Source organism: Galeopterus variegatus, unplaced genomic scaffold, assembly GCF_000696425.1.
Source record: "Galeopterus variegatus unplaced genomic scaffold, G_variegatus-3.0.2 Scaffold1145, whole genome shotgun sequence".
Taxonomy (NCBI): Eukaryota; Metazoa; Chordata; class Mammalia; order Dermoptera; family Cynocephalidae; genus Galeopterus; species Galeopterus variegatus.
The window spans coordinates 313,608-337,753 of NW_007727256.1; the positions used below are offsets into that span (position 1 = coordinate 313,608).

The 24,146-nt window shown below is 35.8% G+C and overlaps 1 protein-coding gene across 2 annotated transcripts in view; it reads left to right on the top strand.

The window, feature by feature from the left end:
- The window catches only part of LOC103592419 (brain-specific angiogenesis inhibitor 3), a 415,718-nt gene that overhangs the window by 299,834 nt on the left and 91,738 nt on the right, over window positions 1-24,146 (top strand). For both annotated transcript variants that reach the window (XM_008575133.1, XM_008575134.1), the window contains 2 exons: window positions 9,901-10,002; window positions 10,371-10,477. In XM_008575133.1, the coding sequence (XP_008573355.1) occupies window positions 9,901-10,002; window positions 10,371-10,477 (209 nt within the window). The remainder of the gene's footprint in view (window positions 1-9,900; window positions 10,003-10,370; window positions 10,478-24,146) is intronic.

Below are 24,146 nucleotides of genomic sequence, written 5' to 3' on the forward strand. Positions count from 1 at the left end.
AAACACAGTTTTCCAGAAAAATCTTGAGTACACCCCAATATAAAACTTAGTCATAAAGTTAGTAAATCATTGTTGCTCAAAATTAAAGTTAGCTATTTTTTTTAATTCACTTTGTTAACAGTTTTGAACTAGAGTGACCTTGTCTGCTAAGTTGATATATAGAATTAAATGGCAATAATACAAAATTTGCTTATTAGGAGTGTATATATAAAACACCATCTATACCACCACTCAAAAGAATAATTTGCAATACATACTGCTTGTAAATAAATTTGAAGTTCATGCTTTGCTGACTTCCAGACTTAAAAACAAATTTTTCCAAAATATGTAAATCATTTCTTTACCACCACAACAGCAAAAAAAAAAAAAAAAAAAAAACCCCTGGGCTTAGAAACCATGTAAGCTTCTCTGAGAATGCACTTAGCCATTTGATTGTCCTTGGGCCACCATTTCCAAGCCTCAGTCTAGATACTTCTCTCTACCTTGGTTTTCTCATGTTTGAAATGGGAATAATAATTCTGTCCAGTTTATACAGTTACTACAAGAATTTGATGAATTAAAATATGTAATGTACTTAGAAGAGTAACTCATAGGGATATGTAAATATTACTTTTATAATTGTATCTTGTTTCAACTGGAAAAAGATAAATACCCCGTATGAAGAATGCTGTTATGAAACTCACTTTATAAACACTCTTCTTTTTCCCTGAGACCTTAGCAGCAGCATGAATTCTTCACATGAGTAGGTACCACCTTGGAAATTAGAGCTGTAAGATCCAGAGACTGAATCTATCTCATTTCCTTCTCCATCCTTCAGCATAGGAAATTCTCAGAACAAAAGAATTTATAAATTTCCAGCAAGTGGAATTTGAAATGTGGGGTCATGAATAGTGCATTTTTTTTTCCGCATGCCAGCTCTGCAGTTTAGAATAAATTTCCAGCATACGGAGTGAAAACTAATTTTCCACATTGATTTAAGCCCTGTATAATTTCTGCTATTTTTAAGAGACAAAATATCATTTTGAATAGACAGATTAACAGCTAATCACTAGGTAATTGCTACCTTGTTTTAAGGAAGCATGCTAACTACATACTTGTGACGTCGTGTACAGTTATATCTTACAAGTGGATTTTTTTTTGCACTATTGATAGCAAACAATGGGATCTTTCAGCTGATGCGCAGAGTTGCTATTCCATTTTGCCAAGGCATTAGAAAGAAAACAAGAGTTTTTCATATTGCTGCACAATAAAATGTTTTTATTTTGAGCACAGAGAGTAGCCTGAGCTAATCATGTATTTTCTAATTTACGGAATACACATAGATAGCATTAAGCAGAAAAAATTGAACACAAATCTCTATCTTTAGCTTATGTTTCTCTCTTGAGCTTTAGTTCCATATACCAACTAACTTTTAGATAGTACCTAGATGCGTTCAGATATCTCAAACTCAAAACTATTTTTAGTGTTTCCTCTCCCAGCCATCGTCTCATGTGTTGTAGCTCAGGGTATAACACACCAGACAATCTTCCTGGAAACCTGAGTTCTGTCTTTTAATCAGCCATGGATCTGAGCCCATTCTATGTCCTAAATAGATTTTTAATTCAAAAATTTCTTGTAGCCACTTCCCATGACTCTTTGCCCCTTACCCAATTATTTAGTCACAGTCTTTACTGCCTTCAGTCTCATTTTCTTTCAATAAATTTCCCAAACTGCAGGTACAGCATTGAAAAAAATTTAATATACTTCCCTTGCTCTTAGAATAAATTCAGACTCCTTGCTTACCTCATCATTTATCACTCTTCCCCTCCTACAATCACCCACCTCTACTTATCCCCAACTTAACACTATCTATTCCAAAACCTTCCCAATTTCTTGGATGTACCCAGCCGTCTTTGCTCCCTGGGTCTTCCCACATGAGGTTACCATGGCACATTTTTTCCTTCTTCTTTGGCAAATTTTATCCCCTTCTGTTCATCCTTTACACTGCAACTCAGACTTCTGGAAATCCTGCACTAACATGCTCTCCCCTGAAATATTCCTAGAGCAGCCAGGGCTTCCCAGATAATAGTGGGCATGCTACTGTACTGTAATAGCTCAGAGTATTGTCTTCTTGATCATCTGGGGGGTTGAGAGACCCTGACTATTTTTGTCCATCCTTTTACATGCACTACTTAACAAAGTGACTGGGACATTATGGGTTCCCAGTAAATATTTGTTGAATGAATGGATTTCATAAATGGCACTGAGGAGGACGCAGAAAGAGTCCCACTACTGGGGAATTCATAAACCTAAGATGGTAGAAAATAAATTCTTATTTTAATATCTAAGCTGTTTTGCTTTTGGTATGAGCATGTAGGGGTCAAGAGAAGACATCCCCTTAAACCCCCTGAGGTTCTCTGAAAAATCACAGATAAACAGATTAATATGAAGAAAAGGCATAACAGATTTTATTTGATTGTAGTTTTACATGACATGGGAGCTGTCAGAATGAAGACCCAAAAATATAGGGAGAATTGTCCATATTTATGTTTATACTCTATGAAGCAGGCACAGCTGTGTAGAAATGTGATTGGACTAGGAAAATGTGATCTAATGCTCATAGATTCAATGGGGAATCCAGCAAGCCTGTTTGTTCAGATTCTTCTTAGTTTCTCTGTGCCTCATTCCTTCTTCCAGAGTATGGGGAAGGACCCTTTCTGGAAGGGGGTCATATGACCAAGATAGGTCAGAGAATTTCTTCATGGCCTACTGCAAGAAAGAAAAGCAGGGAGCATGATTTTAGTCTTTATGGCTGGCTTTGGAGAAAGGGGTTCTGATTTCTGTGATCCTCTTCTGGGGAAGAGGAATCTAGTTTCTATGGCTTGCCTCAGAAGAAAATGAGGCTGAGAGACAGAAGGGCAGAAGAAGGTCAAAGGAAAACTTTGCTTTTGAGGCTGCTTTGGGGCATCGCCTTCTGGGCCCCAACAAGCATAAATGGATCTATTTCCCGAACTAAATTTTGTTAAGATATATTCTTCAAAGAATGCCAAATCAACTGTGATGAAATAATTAAAGCAGCTGTGGATTTGAGATTACTACTAAAAAGCTGAAAATCCTGGACTAGTTTGCAACTTTAAATCTGTGACACCCTTGCCATCTTCCTTTTTTATCATTTGTGTATTTGAATTTCTGTCTACAATAAGCACAATGAGTCCAAGGCATCATACATTTGCAGTGGAGCAAAATATAGTTTGTTGACCTCTTTAGGTTCAAAACGATTATCGGTTTTATTTGTTTTGATTTTTTTTCTGATTGTAGGCAGACAAAACTAATAGACACAAAGCAAATGAGATTCAGTAACTGAGTGCTGTGGTTGGACAAAAAAACTACTATTTAATCAACTTTTTCTTTAACCAGAGTTAGGACGTATGTTGGGCACATGTGAGGATTCTAAACAGGGTCCTATAGGCTCTGATTAAGTCAGATATAACCTTCTAAGGCCAACGTTAGTCAATAGCAGGTACCCTGGAAACCTCTTTTGACTAATTTTTAGGATGACTATAGCAATTAACCTCCCTTTCTTCTGTTTCTAAGAGGATGTGTGTATCTACTGCCAGACCATTTATTCCCCACCCCCATCCCCATCCCACATACACAAAATGTCCTCAGTATTTTGCAGAATCATCTTTATTCCCTGTGATCTTAAGAATTGGGTTAACTGAAAAATACATCTTCAGGGCTGGCTGGTTAGCTCACTTAGGAGAGCATGGTTCTAATAACACTAAGGTCAAGGGTTTGTTTGGATCCCCATACCGGCCAGCTGCCAAAAGAAAAAGAAAAAAGAAAAAATAGATCTTCTAGCTGGAAGAGGCAAATAAATGATTAAGCTAGAAAAAAAAAAAAATATATATATATATATAAGTTACAAGGTGACAGGCAAGTGCTCTGGAGAACAATAGAGCAGAGGAAGAGATGGGAGTGTTTGCAAGGTAGTCAGAGAATCACTAAGAAGGTGAGATTTCAGTAAAGATTGAAGGTGGTGAAGACATGAGCCATACAGAATTTGAGAAAAGAAAGGAGGGATATCCTGGGCAGAAAGAACAGGTGCACAGGCTCTAAGGTGGGAGCCTACCTGCCTGGCGTATTGGAAAAGGAGCAGGAGGCCAGTGTAGCTGGGAAGGAGGCAGTGAGAGTGGGAGGGGTGGGAGTGGAGGTCAGGGGCCAGATTGAACCGACCTTATAACTGTGGCTAGTTTAATCATTAAACATTGTAGTTACATGGGGGGAAAAAAAAAGGCTTTTTATTTTTCCCCAAGTGGATTGCCTTTTAAAGAAATCAAGCATTGACTTGTATTTCCCAGCAGATAGTTATTGCTTCTGCCCACCTTGATTTTGAACCTCAAGTTTCAGAGGCAGGCCCTGCAAACATTGCACCCTTTTGGCCCACCATTGCCATCTAGTGGTTAATATTTGCAATGACCTGATATTCGGACCGCACAATTGACTGTGGGGGGAGGGGCAGGAGAAAGGGAGTGTCTGCTGGAACAACACTAGGTGTAAAAAGCCTTCTGATACCACTATGGAGAAATAAAGAATTTCAGGGTGCAAACTGTTATTTATTGGTTTATATCAAGACTGAATCAGGAAATATTAGAAGTTATATCACCAGGTTTTATGAAATATGTTGCAAATTTCATCAACGGAACTGAAGAAAATTTGAGTTTGTAAGTTTGGAAAGCCAAAAAGACAGCATAAGTGAAGTGAAAGAGAGATTATAAATGAAGAGGCAATGAGGAAGATAATGAGCAGAGGTGAGATGTACAGACAGAACAAAAAGAGTAATCAAATGTAACAGTAAGATTAGATTAACTACTGACATATCATTATTAAGAATAGACATCATTATATATAGAATTCAGCTATGTAATAAATGATTCATGATGTATTTTGTGGACTTTAACATTGATTCTAATTTACCTTTTTTTTTTTTTTAGTATTCTGTAATACCTTTTCGTTGTACAAAAATAATTTACAGAAACACAATTATCTATTATAGCACTGTCCAATATGGTATTTAAATACAAATTTACATTAATTAAAGTTAAATGAAGTTTAAAATTCAGTTCTCAGTTGCACTGGCCACAATTTCAAGAACTTAATAGCCACATTTGGCTAGCGGCTTCCAGATTGGACAGTGAAAATATAGAATATTTTCACAATTTCAGAAATTTCTACTGGACTGCATTGGTCTATTATTTTGTTTTTTTCAGTAAGTGATTTATTTAACAACAGTGTTTTGAACACCTGCTACATACCAGACACCATGGAAGTTCATTACAGCAGATTAAGAATAAATAAAGTAAAACATGCTTCATCTCCTAAAAAGCAAAACTTGGAAATTGGGGAGGTTCACACATACAGCCAAATATTTTCAATTTATTGTGAGAAGAGCTACCATAATGGTATACTCATGACTGAAATATTTAGAAAGGCTTCTCAGAGAATACATAATTTAATCTATGTTTTAAAAGTAAATAGGAATTTTACTCCCAAAACGAGGGGAGAGAGCATTTTAAATAGAAGATATAGTTTTTACCAAGATAAATATGAATTGGCATGCAATATTTGGGGGGTGACAATTAACTTTGCCTGTCTGGTGTGTAGGAGAATAGACATGAGCCATGCTAGGTTAGGGCTTTCTAGAGGGGCCTTTTCATCGCACTGAGCATAGTTATCTTTATCCTGTCAGTATTGGAGAACTGTGGGAGGATTTTAAGCAGCAAATTGTGGCATCAGACTTCATTTTAGAGATTACTCTATTGATGCAGCATAAAAATTGGATTAAAGGGGAAGTTGCAGGAAAATAGCACCACCGTATACCATGTTCTTCAGCTCAGGAAGCAGGCATTGTTCTTGATCCCTCTGTCTCCTTCATTCCCCATAGCATTGTCTACCTCCTAAATTTACCTTGTGCCTACCAATTTTCTTTTCTTTTAATCCAACCATCCTACCTAAAGCCACCACTGTTTCAGGGCTGAAGCACTGAATTAGTCCCCTCAGTGGTCTTGCCCATTTATTCTACCCACAGAAGACAAACTGATGTTCTCAAAATTAGGAATCGAATGATGTCAATCCTTTGTTTAGAACCCTTCAGTGGCTGCCCATGCAGCCTGCGGGCCCTAACCTTGGTCTGCCTCCCCACTGCTCTTTCCTCTCCTTCCAGCCCTGCTGGCCTTGACCCCCAAGCTCTTCCCTGCTTCAAAGTCTTTGCACACACTGTTTTCTCTGCCTGGAGCACTTACTGTATCTCACATCACCAGTTTCATTTATACGTCACTTCCTCCAGGAAGCCTTCCTCCATCCTTCGTATTTTAGATTGAAACAGCACAATGCATTTCTGGTTTAAAGTGCTTATCATATTGTACTCAATTAATTGTATACTCACATATTTTGTACTCAAGTAATTGTGTAGTTTAATTGCTTGACTTCTGCCTCCTCCCTTTGACTGAAAAAAACGTGATGTAGAGACTGCTTTTCTCGTGAACCATTGGTTCTCTGTAGAACAAGACCCAATTCATGTTAGGTACATGCATGAATGAACCACAGGTTGTTTTCCTAATTCAAATGGGACAGGATGGATGGCTGAGTAAGTGATGGAGATAGAATTATGAAAGATTAAGTGGAGAAGGTTGAATAGAAGGTGGATCTAATGGTTTTAGATAGGGGGGAAAAATTGGAGTATCATTGACAGAGTAAAGAAATACAAGGAGAAAAACAAGCAGCATTTTGAAGAAAAATGGAAGAAGCTGAATTATGGGCAAATTGCCTTTGAGATTTCTTTGGAATAGCCAAGTAAAAAATGCAACTCAACAGCTGACTATGCGAATCTAAAACCTGAGAAATATATCTGAACCAAAAAAATAAACTTGGGTTTCTAATGCACAACTGGAGGTACAGGGCGTGGAGGTGGGCATGACTGCAGTATAACAAGCAAGATTGTGGGATCGGAAGTCAGCTGCTTGCGTTCTTAACATGTCTCTGACATTTACTAACTTTTTCTGTTTTCCGCTGCTTCCCCTTTAACGGCATCAATCTGGACACCACCTAGTTCCCTTGGGGTGACTTCCCTCACTACTTTCTCATCTCTGGGTTTTACATTTTCTTCCTGACGCTGTTGCACCTCTTCCCAGAAGACACTTCCTTGGGCCTCCATGGCCACCTGGTAGGAGGCTGGATGGGGAAGCAGGACTGGGAGCATATGTTTTCCATGGCACTGGGGACAGACGCTGCAGGCAGTGAAGTGGCTCCCAGCTTGCTAACCTCCACAACCAGTGTGGGAGCAGAGGGTCATGGGGGCTTGGCTGGTGGTGGCTGCTGCATCCCTTAATTTATTTCTCTCCTGTTTCTGTTCTTGAAATATTGGGTTAGCGTCCTCCACAGAGGCTGCCCCCAACCTCACTTGAGTTGTACATTTTTTGTGGTGAGTTTAATTTTGTCATTTTATTTTTTATTTTTTATTTATGATGATCTACTCCTATTCATCACCACCATTCCTAGGCCAGACTAAGTGACAAATTGAGTTTTAGGGTCCCAGGAGAGGCTCGCCAACCTCAGCAGAGTAATTATGCCCTATGTAACATCCCGGGGCTTTGGAGGAGGGTATGACTTGTCTGCCAAAGGAGGATGGCACCTTGGTAGAGTGCCTCCTAACCTCCCAGCACCCCCTCCTGCACTTAATTTTTCCTCTGGATTCAAATGTAATAAATAGAATATTTGGAATCCAAAAAAAGAACAAAGTTAATCCACCTCTCCACCTCTGACTTTTAAATAGTTGGAGGAGATTACATGAGTCCATGCATGTAAGACTCTTAATAAGGGCTCAATAAATGCTAATGTGACTACTATTACTATTATTAATATGTTTGAAATTATCTAAGGAAGCATTAAACACAAGGAAAAAGTAAGGTACGGATGATTCTGAGAAGGGCACAGGGAATGAGACCAAGAAGAATTGTCAAGTGCTTGGTGGGGGCCTGAGGGAGAATGGCTTTTTATGACCGTAAAGAAATGATTTTCAACAAGAAGAGACAAGTCAAAGTATAAAGTGCTGCTGAGAGGGTACAGTGAATCAAGATTAAGATGAGCACATTAGGTTTGGTGGAAGATCACGGGTGAGGTGAGGAAGAGACGTCTTATACAAATGGGGCTGGGAAAGGTCGAATCAACTGCTAAACCATCCATCAAGCACAAAGTGCACAAGGTGCAAACAGTTGCTTGTGTGTTTTAAAGAGAACCTAGAATACACACACACACACACACGCACACACACACACACAGGCACACACACATTAACTCAGGTAGAAAGAGGATATGGGGGATGTCAGAAGCCAGGCTACTGAAGAGTCAGGATTTAGAATCCAGTCCTGCTAGTACTTCCACCAGCTCCATCACCTTATGCAAGCCTCTTCTGTTCTGGCCTTGGTGCCCTCATGTGCAAAGAGGAAGGAGATGGAATAGGTGATCCTCAGTGACACTTTCAGCTCTAAAATGCCTACGTGTTTAAACCATTTGTCTTATCTGGGGTAATTATGAAGAAGATAATATATCAAGATTGAATGTCTCAAATTGCGTTCTTCACCTACTAATAACTGTAGTGTAACCTAAGGAGTTCAAAAATTCTGAAGTAGAGGGCCGGCCCGTAGCTCACTCGGGAGAGTGTGGTGCTTATAACACTAAGGCCACGGGTTCGGATCCTATATAGGGATGGCCGGTTAGCTCACTGGCTGAGCGTGTTGCTGACAACATCAAGTCAAGGTTTAAGATCCCCTTACTGGTCATCCTAAAAAAAAAAAAAATTCTGAAGTAGAATTGGTATTAATAGAATTATGATTATCACAGATTAAATATTATATTATTCTCAAAAGAAGACATTTCTCCCAGGAAGTCACACTCATGTATTTATTTAGTTATTATTTTTTTAGGGTTTCAGTTATTTGTCGAGGAATTTATAACAATATATTCATTCATTTATTCATTCAACTTTGGGCAACTTCTGTGTGCCAGACACACCATTAGGTGCAAGGGATACAGTGATGAGAAGACCTAAACAAGAGCCCATGTAAGTAGTGTAGACACATATTCGAACACATAAATGGCAATGTTGTGTGAAAGGCATAATAAGAGGTGTATCTAGAGAAAGGACTAATGTTCTTTGATCCAGAAGCAAGATGTCAGGTTTAACACAATATAGGTGGAACCTGTTCTTTCACAATTCTTTGGCTTTTTATTATGCTATTTCTGTTATACATCTCTTATTCTTGAAATGCCTTTTAACTTTATTCTCAATAATTAAATTGAGATTTTGAAAATAACAAGACAAAAATATCAAATCAGCTTATTTTATATTATGTAACACAAGTGCCATTGTTGCTCTTTGTTGTAGAAATAGTTATATATTTTTGCCCTTCGAGTTTATTACTTTATTTATTTATTTATTTGCAGCTGGCCAGTACAAGGATCAGAACATTTTATGTTTATTTATTCTTAATATTTATAGTTAAAACTTCTAATATGGTTTTTGGTTTATTGGAAATTACTTTATTGAATAATATCTGAAAACATTATGAATATTGGTAGGATTTTTTTAATTAATATTTTTAAATGTGATCATTTTCATAGGCAAACCCAAATGACTTTCTTTTAAAAGTCTACACAGTAAGCAGTTTCAAAAGAAATGACATTTCTGAGAAGATTTTGTAGATACTGAAATGAATCCCGGTGGGGCTTTTTTTTTTTATGAAGACGCCACTAACATCTCTGCAGTCTCTCTGCACTTAGAGAATGCATTTGAGGATTGTTTATTGCCAATATTTGAAAAAATAAACACTGCTGACATTCAAGTCTCTCTGTTTTAAATTGCAGCACCTTATGAAATATGTCCAGAGGATTATCTGATGTCTATGGTATGGAAAAGGACTCCAGCAGGCGACTTGGCATTCAATCAATGCCCACTAAATGCCACAGGTACAGTAGAATGACCCACCTAAATCCAAGTAATTATCACCATCCAAGAACACCATACCATGTTTGCTTATGAAATCATGCGTTTGTCCTATTTCTATTAGTAAGTTTGTCCAATAAGCACTTAATAAAACAATTTAGTAAAGTGTTTTTTAAATAGAGCCAATAAAGAGACCTAGAAAATATTGTTGATGCAATTGTTTTTCAGTATGACTAATATGCATTATAAAAATAATCAAAATAACAATTTCATGTGCATGTATTTTAAGCAAAACAAAAATACAAACCCAATTTTTGACCTGCCTCTCAACTATGTGATGACTTTAAGCATCCCTATTATAAAGCTTCTCTCTGTTCTTTGTGACACACAGGCACCACTAGCAGACGCTGCTCTCTCAGTCTTCATGGAGTGGCCTTCTGGGAACAGCCAAGCTTTGCAAGATGCATATCAAATGAGTACAGACACTTGCAGCATTCAGTAGGTGCAAAGCCAGCTTTAGTACTTGCTCTGTTTATTTTTTGCTAATAATTCTGTGTGAGAATTTAACCTTCTGCTGTTCAATCAAATCAGTAAAATCTCTGAAAAAAATGCCTGAAGGAAGAAGGATGGGATAGAAAGTTCATTTTTACGTCAGTGCTAAATTATTTTGTTCCTAGGGCTTTGGTTTTTATGAATCCTGCTATTTAAATGAAAGAATTCCACGTCAAAGTGGTAGAAAAGCCTCAACAAAATCTGTTATTCAGTTTTATTATGAAAGTTAAACTATAACTTATGATTGGCTCAAGTCTGTAGTAAATAGTATAAAAGACTTGTTTCAAAATACCATACATTTTAAAATTAAATTCTTTAACTTTTCAGTGGTTGGGAAATGATAAAACTGTGTCACTCAGGTCTCTAATTTCTTTGCAGTTTGAGATTAAGTCATGGAAATGACATTGTTATTGCACTAGAGAAACCTAATTACTTGCAAAAGATTACGTGGGCCAAAATTTCCAAAAATAGCCCTTCTTTTCCCACACATTATTGAATTATTCACAGAGTATGATGTATGAATATTTTGAGCACAATTACATTTTGCTTGGTATTTTACAAGTGCAAGTCATTGTCATTATCAGGGACTGTTTTCATTTCATACTGACAGTCAAGAGGGACTCCCTAATGAATAAACATTGTGGGGCATAGGACAAAATATGAGCATGAGCCCACTGGGAAGTTGAACATTAGCAGGAATGATGTTAAGAGCCTTTATGTTTTGTTGTGCTTATGTTTTCTTTTAATGTTCTTACTGTCACTCAAAATTACATATAATTAAAAAAAAACTAAAGAATATTCTTGCTTATGGATGGAAAAGTAGCTTATACAGTAAGAACCATTATCAATTAATGGAATTAGTATATATTTAATTATTAGAGAACAAAAAAGTGCATTTTCAAAACTCTGAAATCCAAATGCTGTTCAATATGTTTACATATCTAATCAGTAATTGATGATATTTAACATCTTATTTCTGTCATTACATATGCATATGCATATATATATTTAAGTGTATATATGTAATTGATGATTATTTGCCTACAAAGAGCCTTATTTCTGTCATAAATATGTATTTACAATGTAGACAAATACATAAATATTTTTATATGTTTACAATACAAATATAAAGTTTTATATTTACATATTACATAAAAAGATAATACAAATATAAACAAATATGTATTATCTCTTTTTATTCAAAATATTTCAACATTCACTTGTACATATTTGTGGAGTACAGTATATTGTTTCAATACATGCATATACTGCACAATGATTCACTTAGGATAGTGCTGTGGATTGATTGAATTGTGTTCCCCAAAGTTCATATATTGGAAGCTTAGTTCCCACTGTAACTGTTGAGGGTGGGAAATCCTATTATGGTAATTAAAAGATGAGGCCTTGGAGAGGTGATTAGATTATAGGACCATGCCTTAGCGAATAGATTAATAATACTGGTCAGGGACATGTTTCTGAGTGCTTTAAGAGAGGTTCAAATAAGAGGTTATTCTCTCTCTGTTCTGCCATTTTCTGCCATATGAGACCCCTGCATTCCTGTAAAACCACAACCAAAGAAAACCCTGATGAAACGCGTTCCCTGGGCTTTGGACTTCCCAGCCTCTGAAACTGTGAGCAATAAATTGCATTTTCTTATAAATTACCCAGTTTCAGGTACTTTGTTATAAGCAACAGAAACAGACTAAGAAAAATACATAGCATAGTTTTGTACCCATTAGTCCACCACTTTTCTTGTCCCTCCCCCCAACCTCTGATAATCATTATTCTACTTTCTACTTCTATGAGAATCACTTTTTAAAAAAATTCCACATATGAGTGGTATCATGCAGTTTTTGTCTTTTTGTGCCTGATTTATATAGCTGAGTAGTATTCCATTGTGTATGGAATGGATAAAAACTTTTAGTCCATTCATCTATTGATGGATGTTTAGGTTGATTCCATCTTTCGGCTATTATGAATAGTGCTATGATGAACATGGGAGTGCAGGTGTCTTTTTGATACATTGATTTTATTTCCTTTGGGCATATACTGTATTAGTCTGTTTCTGTTGCTTATAATAGAAATACCTGAAACTGGTTAATTTATAAAGAAACAATATTTATTGCTTACAGTTTCAGAGGCTGGAAAGTCCAAAGTCCAAAGAACACATCTGGTGAAGGCCTTGTCCGGGTGATGACTAGAGCAACTCAGGGTATCACATGGCAAATATAGCAGAAAAGAAAGGGAGCTAACTCTTCACTCCTTCCCATTTTAAGGCTCTCAGAACGATACCCATGACAATCATTAAACCAACAAAGTATTAATCCATTTACTTAAGCATGGTCCTCACAATCTAATCACCTCTTCAAAGCCCTGCCTTTCAATTACCATAATAATATTTTGCACTCTCTTAACACTGTCACAGTGGGAGTTAAGTTTCTGATACATGGACTTTGAGGGACACAATTCAATCCACGGCACAGACCCAGTAATGGGAAGCTGGGTCATCGGGTAGATCTATTTTTACTTCTCTGAGGAACCTCCATACTGTTTTCCACAATGGCTGCACCAATTTACATTCCTACCAGCAATGCAGGAGAGTTCCTTTTTCTCCACATCCTCAAGAGCATTTGTTATTTTTTATTTTGTTGATAATAGCCATTCTAACTGGAGTGAGATGATATCTCATTGTGGTTTTAATTTGCATTTCCATTATGATTAATGATGCTGAGCATTTTTTCATGTGCCTGTTGGCCATTTATATGTGTTCTTTTGAGAAATATCTGTTCAGGTCCTTTGATCATTTTTTAATTGTTTTTTGTTTGTTTGTTTGTTTTTCTGTTGAGTTTTTTAAGGTCCTTATATATTTTGAATATTAGCCCCTTGTCTGGTAAGTAGTTTGCAAACACTTTCTCCCATTCTGTAAGTTCTCTCTTCACTTTGTTGACAGTGTTCCTTGCAGTGTCAAAGCTTTTTTATTTTGATGTAATCTCATTTATGTATTTTTGCTTCAGTTGCCTGTGCCTTGGTAGTCTTGCTCTAAAAAGTGCTGCCCACTCCCATTTCATGTAGCATTTCTCCTATGTTTTCTGAGTAGTTTCATAGTTTCAGGTCTTAAATTTAGTTCTTTAATCCATTTTTAGTTGTTTTTACATATGGTGAGAGATATGAGTCTAGTTTCAGTCTCTTGCATGTGGATAGCCAATTTTCTCAGTACCATTTGTTGAAGAGCCTGTCCTTTCCCCATTGTATATTTTTGGCACTTTTGTCAAAATTCAGTTAGCTGTAAATATGAGGGTTTATTTTGGGGCTCTCTATTCTATTCCATTTGGCATTTTTCTGTTTCTATGCCAGCACCATGCTGTTTTGATTACTATTGCTTTATAGTGTGTTTTGAAGTCAGGAAGTGTTTTGCCTCCAACTTTGTTCTCTTTGCTCAAGATTGCTTTATCCATTCTGGATCTTTTGGATTTCCATACAAATTTTAAGATAGTTGTTTCTATTTCTGTAAAGAATGTCATTGGTACTGTGATAAGGATTATGTTGAATATATAGATTGCTTTGAGTAATATGGATGCTTTGATGATGTTAATTCTTCCAACCCATGAACATGGGATATCTTTCCATCATGTATCTCTGTTCTCTTAAATTTTTTTCACCAGTGTTTTACAGTTTTTACTGAAGAGGTCTTTCACCTCCTTGGTTAAATTTACTCCTGGGTATTTCATTTTTGTAGAAATGTAAATACAAATATAAATATATTAATGCATTTTTTCATGGCCAAATAGTGATCAATTAAATTACTGACTGGGTGTGTAAATGTATTAGTCAGCATTTGGTTTTCAGATTTTTTAAAATGTGCTTTTATTGTATATATGTGGACACAAATATATATGTATATATAAACACAGAAGGAAGAATATAATATATATAGCTTAGTTTCATAATATGTATAGCTTATTTTCATAATATAAAATGTAAAAATATGAAATGTAAAGCTTCTTTTATTAATAGTTGTTAGTAACAGACCCCTGTCTTTCAGAATTAAGTAGAAGTAAAAACTTTCTTATGAATTTAATTTGTAATGGATTTTGTTTTTCTCAGTGTTACACTTAGATGTTGTTTACATTAATCTAATTATAGCCATATTCAGTTCTTGTTTAGTCATGGTGATGAAAGAGAATAATTACATGGATTAAGTAAATGATAAGCTAGTCCATACAAATTTATTTAGAATGAATAATATCAGTTTTTTTGCAGAAATTTTTTTACTTTCTAAATTCAGTGTTTTGTACAGCAATATTTAAATGAGTTTTTACTCTGTGAATGCAGGCCATCTGATAATGGAGAGAGATGGATACATCTGTGAGATAGAAGAAATGAAATCTTGAATTGTGAATCCCATAGAAATCGTTCAGTCAATAATTGACAGCCAGGCTGCAAATGTCCTTGTTAATTTGGGTACAATTATCAGGTGCACAATTTTATAGAATAAAAAACAACTTCTGTTTTTTAACAGTCTCTACCAGGCACTTGGCTGGCAACTTTTGTAAATTAACTCCAGTCCTCACAAGAACCTGCAAACTGGGTGTTCCCACCTCATTTGCATAGAAAGAAACTAAAGATCTGCAGGAAAGCAATCCACTTGAGGGAAATAAAGAGTGAAAGTGACACCCTAGGCACAATTGTTCCAAAGCCTAATTTCTTTTCTGTAGGCCATTTCCAAAGCCTAATCTCTTTCAACCTCCTGAGCTTTTGATTCGAAATCACCTGCACAAGATACTAGTGCTGGGGGCAGCATTTTCTGGTTGTGTGTCCTTAGGAAAAGTCAGATGATCCCACTCAAGTCTTAGTCAGTTGTTTATAAAATGGAAATGGTACCATCATTTTAGCATCTGTGGAGGTTTGGAAGAAGAATAGATGAGACACTATACGTGAAATGTTTGCATCTTGTAAAACTGTAAGAGAGCCATGTAACTGTGAAGTATTACTATCATTGTGTACAGAAAATTCATTCTGAGTTAAAAACAAATTATCTCAGTAAGAATAAAATTTTAGAATTCAAAATATTGTTAACTTGAGCTATAATGTTGAGAAATATGGATAAATGAGATAGATATGGGTGGATGGATATATTAGATGTTGGATGTATTTTGGCACATGAATTATGTTTACATATACTTACAGAGATATACACATACACTTACATATGCATATACACACAAATCTAGTGCTTTCCTAAGGATCATGAACTTCTCTTTTTCATGTTTGGGGAATTATAGCATGAATCTATCCCTTCAGTGATGCTTACCTCACACATCTATATAAAATCAGCTGTAGATGGAATGAAAGCAACTTCCCCGCATACTCTTACTCCTTCTGTTGCTTCCCTAAGCCAAGCTTTGTCTGAGTAGCAAAGCTAGATAGTGCTTGTGATATAGAACATTTGGGACTCACACAAAGTCTTAAATTACTTTGGAGACTATGCATTTTCTTCTCTAGCAGAGTTATCATTTCAACGTCTAATCTTTGAGTGGTTTCATTTTCTTGCCCCCTCTGTATTCATAAAGCTCATTAAATTATAAATTATGAGTAGTAATCTCTGCCAAGAATTATTTAAAATGGATAGATCTTTTTTTAACTTCTTCACATATAGATTATATGTACATACACACATATGTTATAATATATGCATATATTTATCTTATAAATATATAGAAATAGACTAAGCTTAAAATAAAATTTTATTATCAACAAACATTAGCTGAGTATGTTCTATGAACTCCCAATTATAAATAAGGAGGTAGACCAAATGGGATTATTAATCAGTTAAAATATAAAACCACTAATCTGTCATATTGAACATTTTGTTTGAGTTATTTGCGAGCAAGAACCATATTTTTTAATCTTCATTTCTCTAGTGCCCAACACAATGCTAAGCCTATACAAGGTACTAGATATTTCATAGATTCTTATGTAAAGAATGACTCTGCTACTTTTGTATCAATAGTATACTGCTAGCAACAGAGTTCTCAGAAGATGATACATCAGACTTAACGTCCGCAAATTTTAACAACATGAAAGTGATAAGTATTATCTTTCAGCGTAATTCTCCTAACTCCAAAATATCTAAAAATGTGGAGTGATTGACAATATCATTATATAAAATTATTTGTCCATTGCAGACCAATTTCAATAATCTAACACATGTGAATTTTGTTTGGAAAATTTATAAGATAGAAAGTTAAACCCTGTGAATCAAATGTTGTTTTTTTAAAAAAAAGACAAGACAAAAATACATGCACACAATTAAATAAAATTGAGGATATAGGAAAAAAATGCTAAATGTAATGGAATTCTTGGCAATTTCATATTTTTCTGTATGTTAATGTTTCACTTGATACTCTGGGGTATTTTCTGAGTTTTATACCAAATGCACTAAACATAATTGCAGAACCTCTTAAGAAATAGACACAGGAGTCAGATAAATTAAAAATATTTGGAGAAAATGACTGGAAATTGTGGCTGAGTAGGCCAGCCTGCCCCCGAATTAAACAACCAGAACTATTTTGTCACCAGTACATGCAGACAATCACAGGCAGCCTCTCCCCACCCTCGCTTACACACACACACACACACACACACACACACACACACACATACACACCCCTAGAAAGACAAGCCATGTAGATCTAGCAGAATGTGCATCCCTGCAGGTGGACAAATCTAAAGCAAAAAGGATTGAATCAAGCATACCAATGCTTTCTCCTAAATTCATCAAACAAATATGTCACTCCTTTTCTGCAGAGGGGAATGATAGGGGACCAAAAAAGACGAAAGATACTATTCCAATTGAAGCCAGACAATGGAAATATGAAGAGTTAGATATAAATGTTCCCTTTTAAGCTGTTGTTCCTTAAAACTTCTATTTCTGTTTTTCAAACTTTAATTAAACATACAAACACATACAAATGTTGGAGAGATAATTTAGTCATCAAAAGTTATGAGATATCAAAGACCTTGAATCTTGATTTAAGGACTTCTTTCCTCTACTTTTGTGGGTGGATTATTAAAATGGAGAGCTAGAGCTAGAGAGAGGAAGACAGAGAGACTGAGACAGACAGACAGAGACAAATAGAGAACAGGAGAATAGGTTTGCTTTATTTTTCTCTCCATACTCCCTATCTCCCAAATGATTTTTTCACCAATGCAACAAAACTCACATATCATACATTTTCAGCCACCACCTCATTGCAGAAATGCTTAGCACATTGCCTAAGAGAAGGTAATACATTTTACTACTGCAGCTTATTTTGGGGAAATAAAGAAAACAATAGCCATCATAGTTTTTGTTTACAACAAATATTTATTGTGCCAAAAAGTATGCAAGCATTATTGCTTCTTTAACAAGCAATTAAGAAACAAAGACACCAGTTTTAAGGGCCAGCTGGTTAGGGGAACTAGCAGATGATTTCAATTTTCAAATATTCATCAATTAAGTAGGGATGAATAAGCCTGAGAGACAGGAACTATCTGGCCTGCAGATCTCATGTAGTGCAATATGTCTGGAACAAGGCAAGTGATAGGCAAGCAGGAAGGAGTGAAATCAGTAGTTCTTAATCCTGGCTGAGCATTATAATCATGAGGAGTTCTCATCAATGAATCAATAAGAAAGTCACCCAAAACCAATGAAATGGGATTGTTACCAGCCCATAGTACATGTTTAATAACTATGAACTATTATTACTACCAATTAAACAATTGATATGGCATTCATATACATGTATTTCTAATGCCCTCTCATGAAATAATGTGAACACTCTTATTCTAATTTCTCAAGACATAGTCTTTGACTGCCTTTTTATTCTTGTTGCCAGACTTCAAAAGTTTGTCAGAGTCCTCACTCCCAGAATTTAGATAAGCACTGTAAAACCCAACACTGTCGAGAAAAAGTTAAAGAGCATTACTTGTTTAAAATGGGAAGAAACGTCTAATTTTATTTAGGACCACATATTAAAGTTATGGGATCTGAATTTTACTCCACAAATACAGAGTTTTTAACATGTGGTCTTGACTAAACTTATGGGTTCACTGAACGTTCAGCAAATGATAACAACTCATATTTGTTGAATATTATTTACCCTGAAGGAGCTGATGGGAAAGAAAGTCTGGAAGGAAGGAATTTAATTCTTGATGTTCTAAGCAGTTCATATGTCATAATGTACAGCATATTTCACAAATGCACAAGTTTTCCATTATTCCTATAAAAATTTTCAACTGTATTAACATTATATATTTTATTATAGGTCTAGAACAGGGCCGATGTTGCTTTGCCTCCCACAGATTTGTCACCCCCCTTCCCCTGGGTGACAGAGCTGCAAAGGATTACTCAAAGCCCATTTCTCCCAAGCAGTGAGAGACCCTGAAGAGGTTAATCTCCTGGAACCCTCAAGAGCGAGGCATTCCTTCCTTTGTGGTAATTAAATATGAATTGGGGTTCTTGCCCCACATTTATTCTCCAGACCATGAAGTTACAGGAAAAGAACATAGGTGTGGTTAGGCTAATTATAGTTTAACAGTAGAGGCTGGTAACATTCAGTGAAAAGAGCAAAGTGACATTCCATAATGCAGTTTGCAAGAGATTAAGTCGATCCACCAACAAAAGCTTGATCTTAGCAAACACTATTTTTCCCTACAGCAATTTCCCAGTATCTTTACATATCAATCAGTAATTTGTCTGTCGTTGAGCCAGCAACCTTGCTGTGCTACAATTCTTTACCTTACAACAGAGACTTTTAGCCTGGGGAAAATTTCCTATCTTTTGCAAGGTTAACATTTCTATATGTACTTTTAAGAAATTAGGCTAAACCTGAAACTACAAGAATCTAGGCCCTGTGAAATATCTTTGCTGTGTAGTATACTCCACAGACTGACAAGCTTTTTCTGTAAGGACATGATAGTAAACATTTCAGACTTTACAAGCCATATGGCCTCTGTTATAACTGAGCAACTCTGCTTTGTAGCACAAGAGCAGCTACAAAATGTAAACAAACAGACATGGATGTGTTTCAGTAAAACTTTATATAAAAACAAACAATGGGCTGGATTTGACCTATAGGTTGTTGTTCACTGAATCCTGGTCTAAAATATGCATTTCATTTCATTTTTTAAGTTTGTTTGTTTTAAAATTGCCACTCTTTTAGAATTCTTCATCAAAGAATGGACAAAGTCTATATTGTACTTTTTCCCCTCTATTTTTTTTAGCATTTAAACCATCGTTATTTTAAATTCTGTATCAGCAAACTCTAACACCTGGATAATTTTTGAATCTGCTTTTTTCTCTTTTTTCTTTTATCTATTTTTAAAATTGTCAGTCATATCTTCTATCCTCTTTGCATATCTATTACTTTTTTATTGAATGCCACACCTTGTGTAAAACAAACGTAACTTCTTCAGACCATGTTAATGTCTACCAGAAAGCATTCCTCCTTTCCTTGGTTATTCAGATACAGTAACGAGTTGATACTTCATTTCAATCAGGGATTGATCTAGATCAGGTCTATTTTGAAACTTTTGTAAAACTACATCTACTGACCATCCTGGCAGCCCTGAGAAACTGTGGAAGATTTAGCTTTGCCCTTCAGAGGTTCCCAGTTCAGTGATCCAGCTTTCTGCTCAAGCAACTTTAAATCTATGAAATGTCTTAAGGGGAGACAAGGTGGTGCTTAAAACTGGACTCCTCCTTCAGTAGTTATTTGTTTCCAAAGCACAAAATGGATGGGGAAAGTGGCACTTCGGCATTTTAAAAGTTTTCATTCTATCTCCTCAGCTTCCTACACAGGTCAAAAATTTAGCAAATGTCTTACGGGAAAAAAATTCCCAGCAAAATTTTTAGGGCCCCTCAAATAACCAATCTATTTCTCCAGCTCCAGGCAACCAACTAACATTATTTTCTCTTTCTACTTCAGAAGTCCTCTGCCTGGGTCACACCCATTCTTCAGTTTTTGTCCATATTGAACAAACCTTCCCAGGAAGGAAAAAAAATAAAAAAAGCTAAAACTTTTGTCTTACCTCAGAAAGATGTCCACTTTTTGGAAATTTACTTCATCTCATTCTCATTGCTTCCATGGTTCTCTGATATCCTTAAAAGTGTGATTTTTATAATTTAAATGGGTTTTTCTAGTTGTGCTGACCAAAGCACTTTTCTTACATGAATAAGATGTTATTCCAAACCAGTAAATTTCAATTGTATTACAAAAGGGTAAAAAAGTATTTAGAACCATACAGTTATGTTTCCTAGGGAATTTTAAGGAGGTCTATTATATAGGTGTACAAACAAAATACCTCTAAATAATTACACTAATTCTTAATCTTTTTTAAAAAATCTAACAACATATTGCTGATTATATCTATTGAAGTCTAGGTGATTTTTAAGCTTACCCTAAAGTATAGATTTAGTATGACTTGGAGAAGAAATATTAGAGTCAGTTTTAGGCATTGAAATTCATTGAATTGAAATGTATTCACAGAATTATTTAATAAAATATGATTGTGTAGAGAATTATATTTAGGCTAATATTAAAAGAAAAAATATTACAGAAGAAATAAACTCTGTTATTCAATAATTCATCCATCCATTCATCTACCCATTAATTCATTATACAAACATTCACTGAGCTTTAACTGAGTGCCAATCATTATGCAAGGACCTAGGAATGCAACTCGAATGTAACACACAACAAATACAAGATAAAGTAGACAGGAAAAGAGATAAAATAATTACAAATTGTGACATGTTGAACAAAATTAACAAGGTGGTAACATGGAGACTACTTTAGATAAGCAAATGAGTGAGTTTCTCTATGAGGAAATGACATTTAAAACTGTGACCTGAAAGAGATCTAGACAGGTAAAGAGTGGAGAAAGTGAGTTTATCAGGGAATGAGAGCAAATTCCGTGTAGAGGGAATAACGTATGGAAAGACCTGGAGGTCTTAAAGAAAGCGAAAGACGATCCACTGGCCAGAGGTAATAAGCAAGAAGAGCCAGGAGATGAAGCTGGAGAGCTAGGTAGGGAAAAATTATGCTGTGCCTTAACGGCCTTTGCTAGGAATTTGAATTTTACTCTGTGCAGTGGGAAGTCATTGGGAGTAAAGGAGCAACGTGATTCAGTCTAATTAAAGTCAGTCATCTGGCGGTTCTGTGAAGAAAAGACTATAAGTGGCAGGACTAGAAGCTATGAAGCCTGCTGGAGGAATCCAGATGAGAGATGACAGTTTTCATCAATGAGGTTTAGTAATCACATTTGGCTAAGTGTGATGCCATTTACTGAATTGGGAAAGGCAGGACCACAAAGAATAATTTGAGCAGGTGGGGTTGGGGGTTCACAAAGGCTGTTTTTATTAAAAATGGAGAGAGTTATTGGATATGGGAGTCAGAAGCTCAGATTTCCACTTTTGGGCAGGAAATAATTTTGAAAGTCATCAACATAAAGAATGCGGGGTGAGGAAGTGATAAAAGGCTGCATATTCATCTGTTTCTGGATTTTGATGATGAATGAGAGAAGAAGAATGGGGTAGTGGAAGGAAATGTAAAGTCAAAAGAGATTTCTGTATTATTTTGTTTTGTTTTAGATGAAAAATATTAGAACTTTTTATATGTTAAAAGAAATTATCCAATAGAAAGAGCAACAGTGAAAGTTTAGAAGAAAAGGAAAGTTAAAGAAAATCCAAGAAGGCAAAAGGAGCCGAGATCTATAGCAAAAGTAAACAAACTGGCTCAGGTAGAAGAGATACTTGCTCCATTATAGCTGCAGGAAAGAAGATGGGGAAGATGAATACAGTGAAAAGAGCTTAGTAGGTTTTTTGTGGGAGAGATTATGTGTTTTTCATATGATGGATTCCCTTTTCCCAATTAAGTATGAAGCAGGATATTAGCTAACAGTGAGGATTTAGGAGGAGATGTGTGTCTTTTCAGGAGAAGTGAAACAGTACGAAATAGTAACTTCTAGAAGGTTGAAAATAAGCCTACTAGAGAAATATAATAAGATCACCAGACTGTATTGAGTACAGTCTGAGGTTTAAAATAATTTAGAGTATAGCTAATCAGCTTAATTGTTACTTTTCTCCAGCAAAGTTGAGCCTCTTGAAAGCAGGTGCAGAGAAGGCATTCGTCAGAGCCTTACTATTCAAAATGTTTTTTTGAGGACTGAAAGTACCAGCAGCACCTTGTTAGAAATGCAGAATCCCAGATCCTGTCCAAATCTATGTAATTAGAATCTGCATTTTGAAAATTTCATTTGTAATTCATATATATGCACATTAAAGTTCGAGAAGCACTGTGGTAGATTTTATCTGGTGTTGAAGTTCTAGCATTGGAGTTAGAGAAGACTCTAATTAGTACATAACATCACAGGATATAACCATATAAGGTGATACTGATTTTCTTCTACTGGGTACATGCGAGAATTGTACTTCCTCACCCCCTTGAAGTTAGGTGGACCATGTGGCTTGTTCTGGTCAATTGGTTATGTACAGAGGTGATCTTTGTCATGTTAGACCTGAGAATGTCATTGCCAGTGCAAGATTTTTTATCCTCCATTATCTCAAGCCCCTGAATGATTATGGGGAAAAGAGCCTTGTTGCACTTGGATGTGAGAAATAAACCATTTTTGTTTTAGACAGAGATTTTGAAGTTGTTTATTATCACAGAATAGCCTATCCTATCCTGATAGATGCACTATTCCTAAAACCAGAAAACTCAAGTAAGAGAAATAGAATTGAGAAAGCCTTCAAGAAATACTGCATTAACTAGTTCTCTGTTTCCCATTGGAGAGCTTCTTGAAATTTGGGTTCCAGTCTGTCACCACCGTACTGCTTTGAGCTCATTGAGCATGCTCTGGTTCTATCCCCTGAACCAAAATATTTATGAGAACTTCTAGATTTGTTTGGTGTTCAGAATAGAAATCTCACCTACATATGTCCTTTGCTCAGAAATTGTACTTTTGGCAAATTCTAGCCCAAAACTCCTACATTAAAGTTATTCCTAGTTTCTACTGAGTAGGTAAATTTATTATGCTCTCATTCTAATTTTGGAAGTTTTCAGGTTTTACAGGGAAATGTGCACAGGAATACCTTACTCTGTTTTCTTTGTGACTCACTTTATTCTCATAACAATAACTTGCAATCCTCAAATTCATGCCATGCTATCTCTCACTTAAGAGATTGCTGGGACAAGAAATTGAGATATCCATTGCCCCTTTGTCCAGCTGCTACTTAAACCACACTTCTAGGTTCTATGTGTTGATGCATGGCAGTTCATAACTAAACCTGCCCTATCATATCGTCTCTAAATAATAATTATCTTTTCAAAGTTGAACTCCTATCCCTAGGGCAACTGTAAGAGGAACACAAGATTTTTATATCAAATATAGGAAATTTAAAAAGTATTCTTGTACTAGAACTAAGGGCATATCTTCTTTTTCATATCTTTGTCTTTGTCTTTCCTGGAGACTCCAGTTAGATATGTAAATAATTTAATGCCATCATCCAGTGAGTGACTTTGGTCTCAGAAAATGAGAGAACTATGAACTGAATCAAAAGATATATATTTAGATT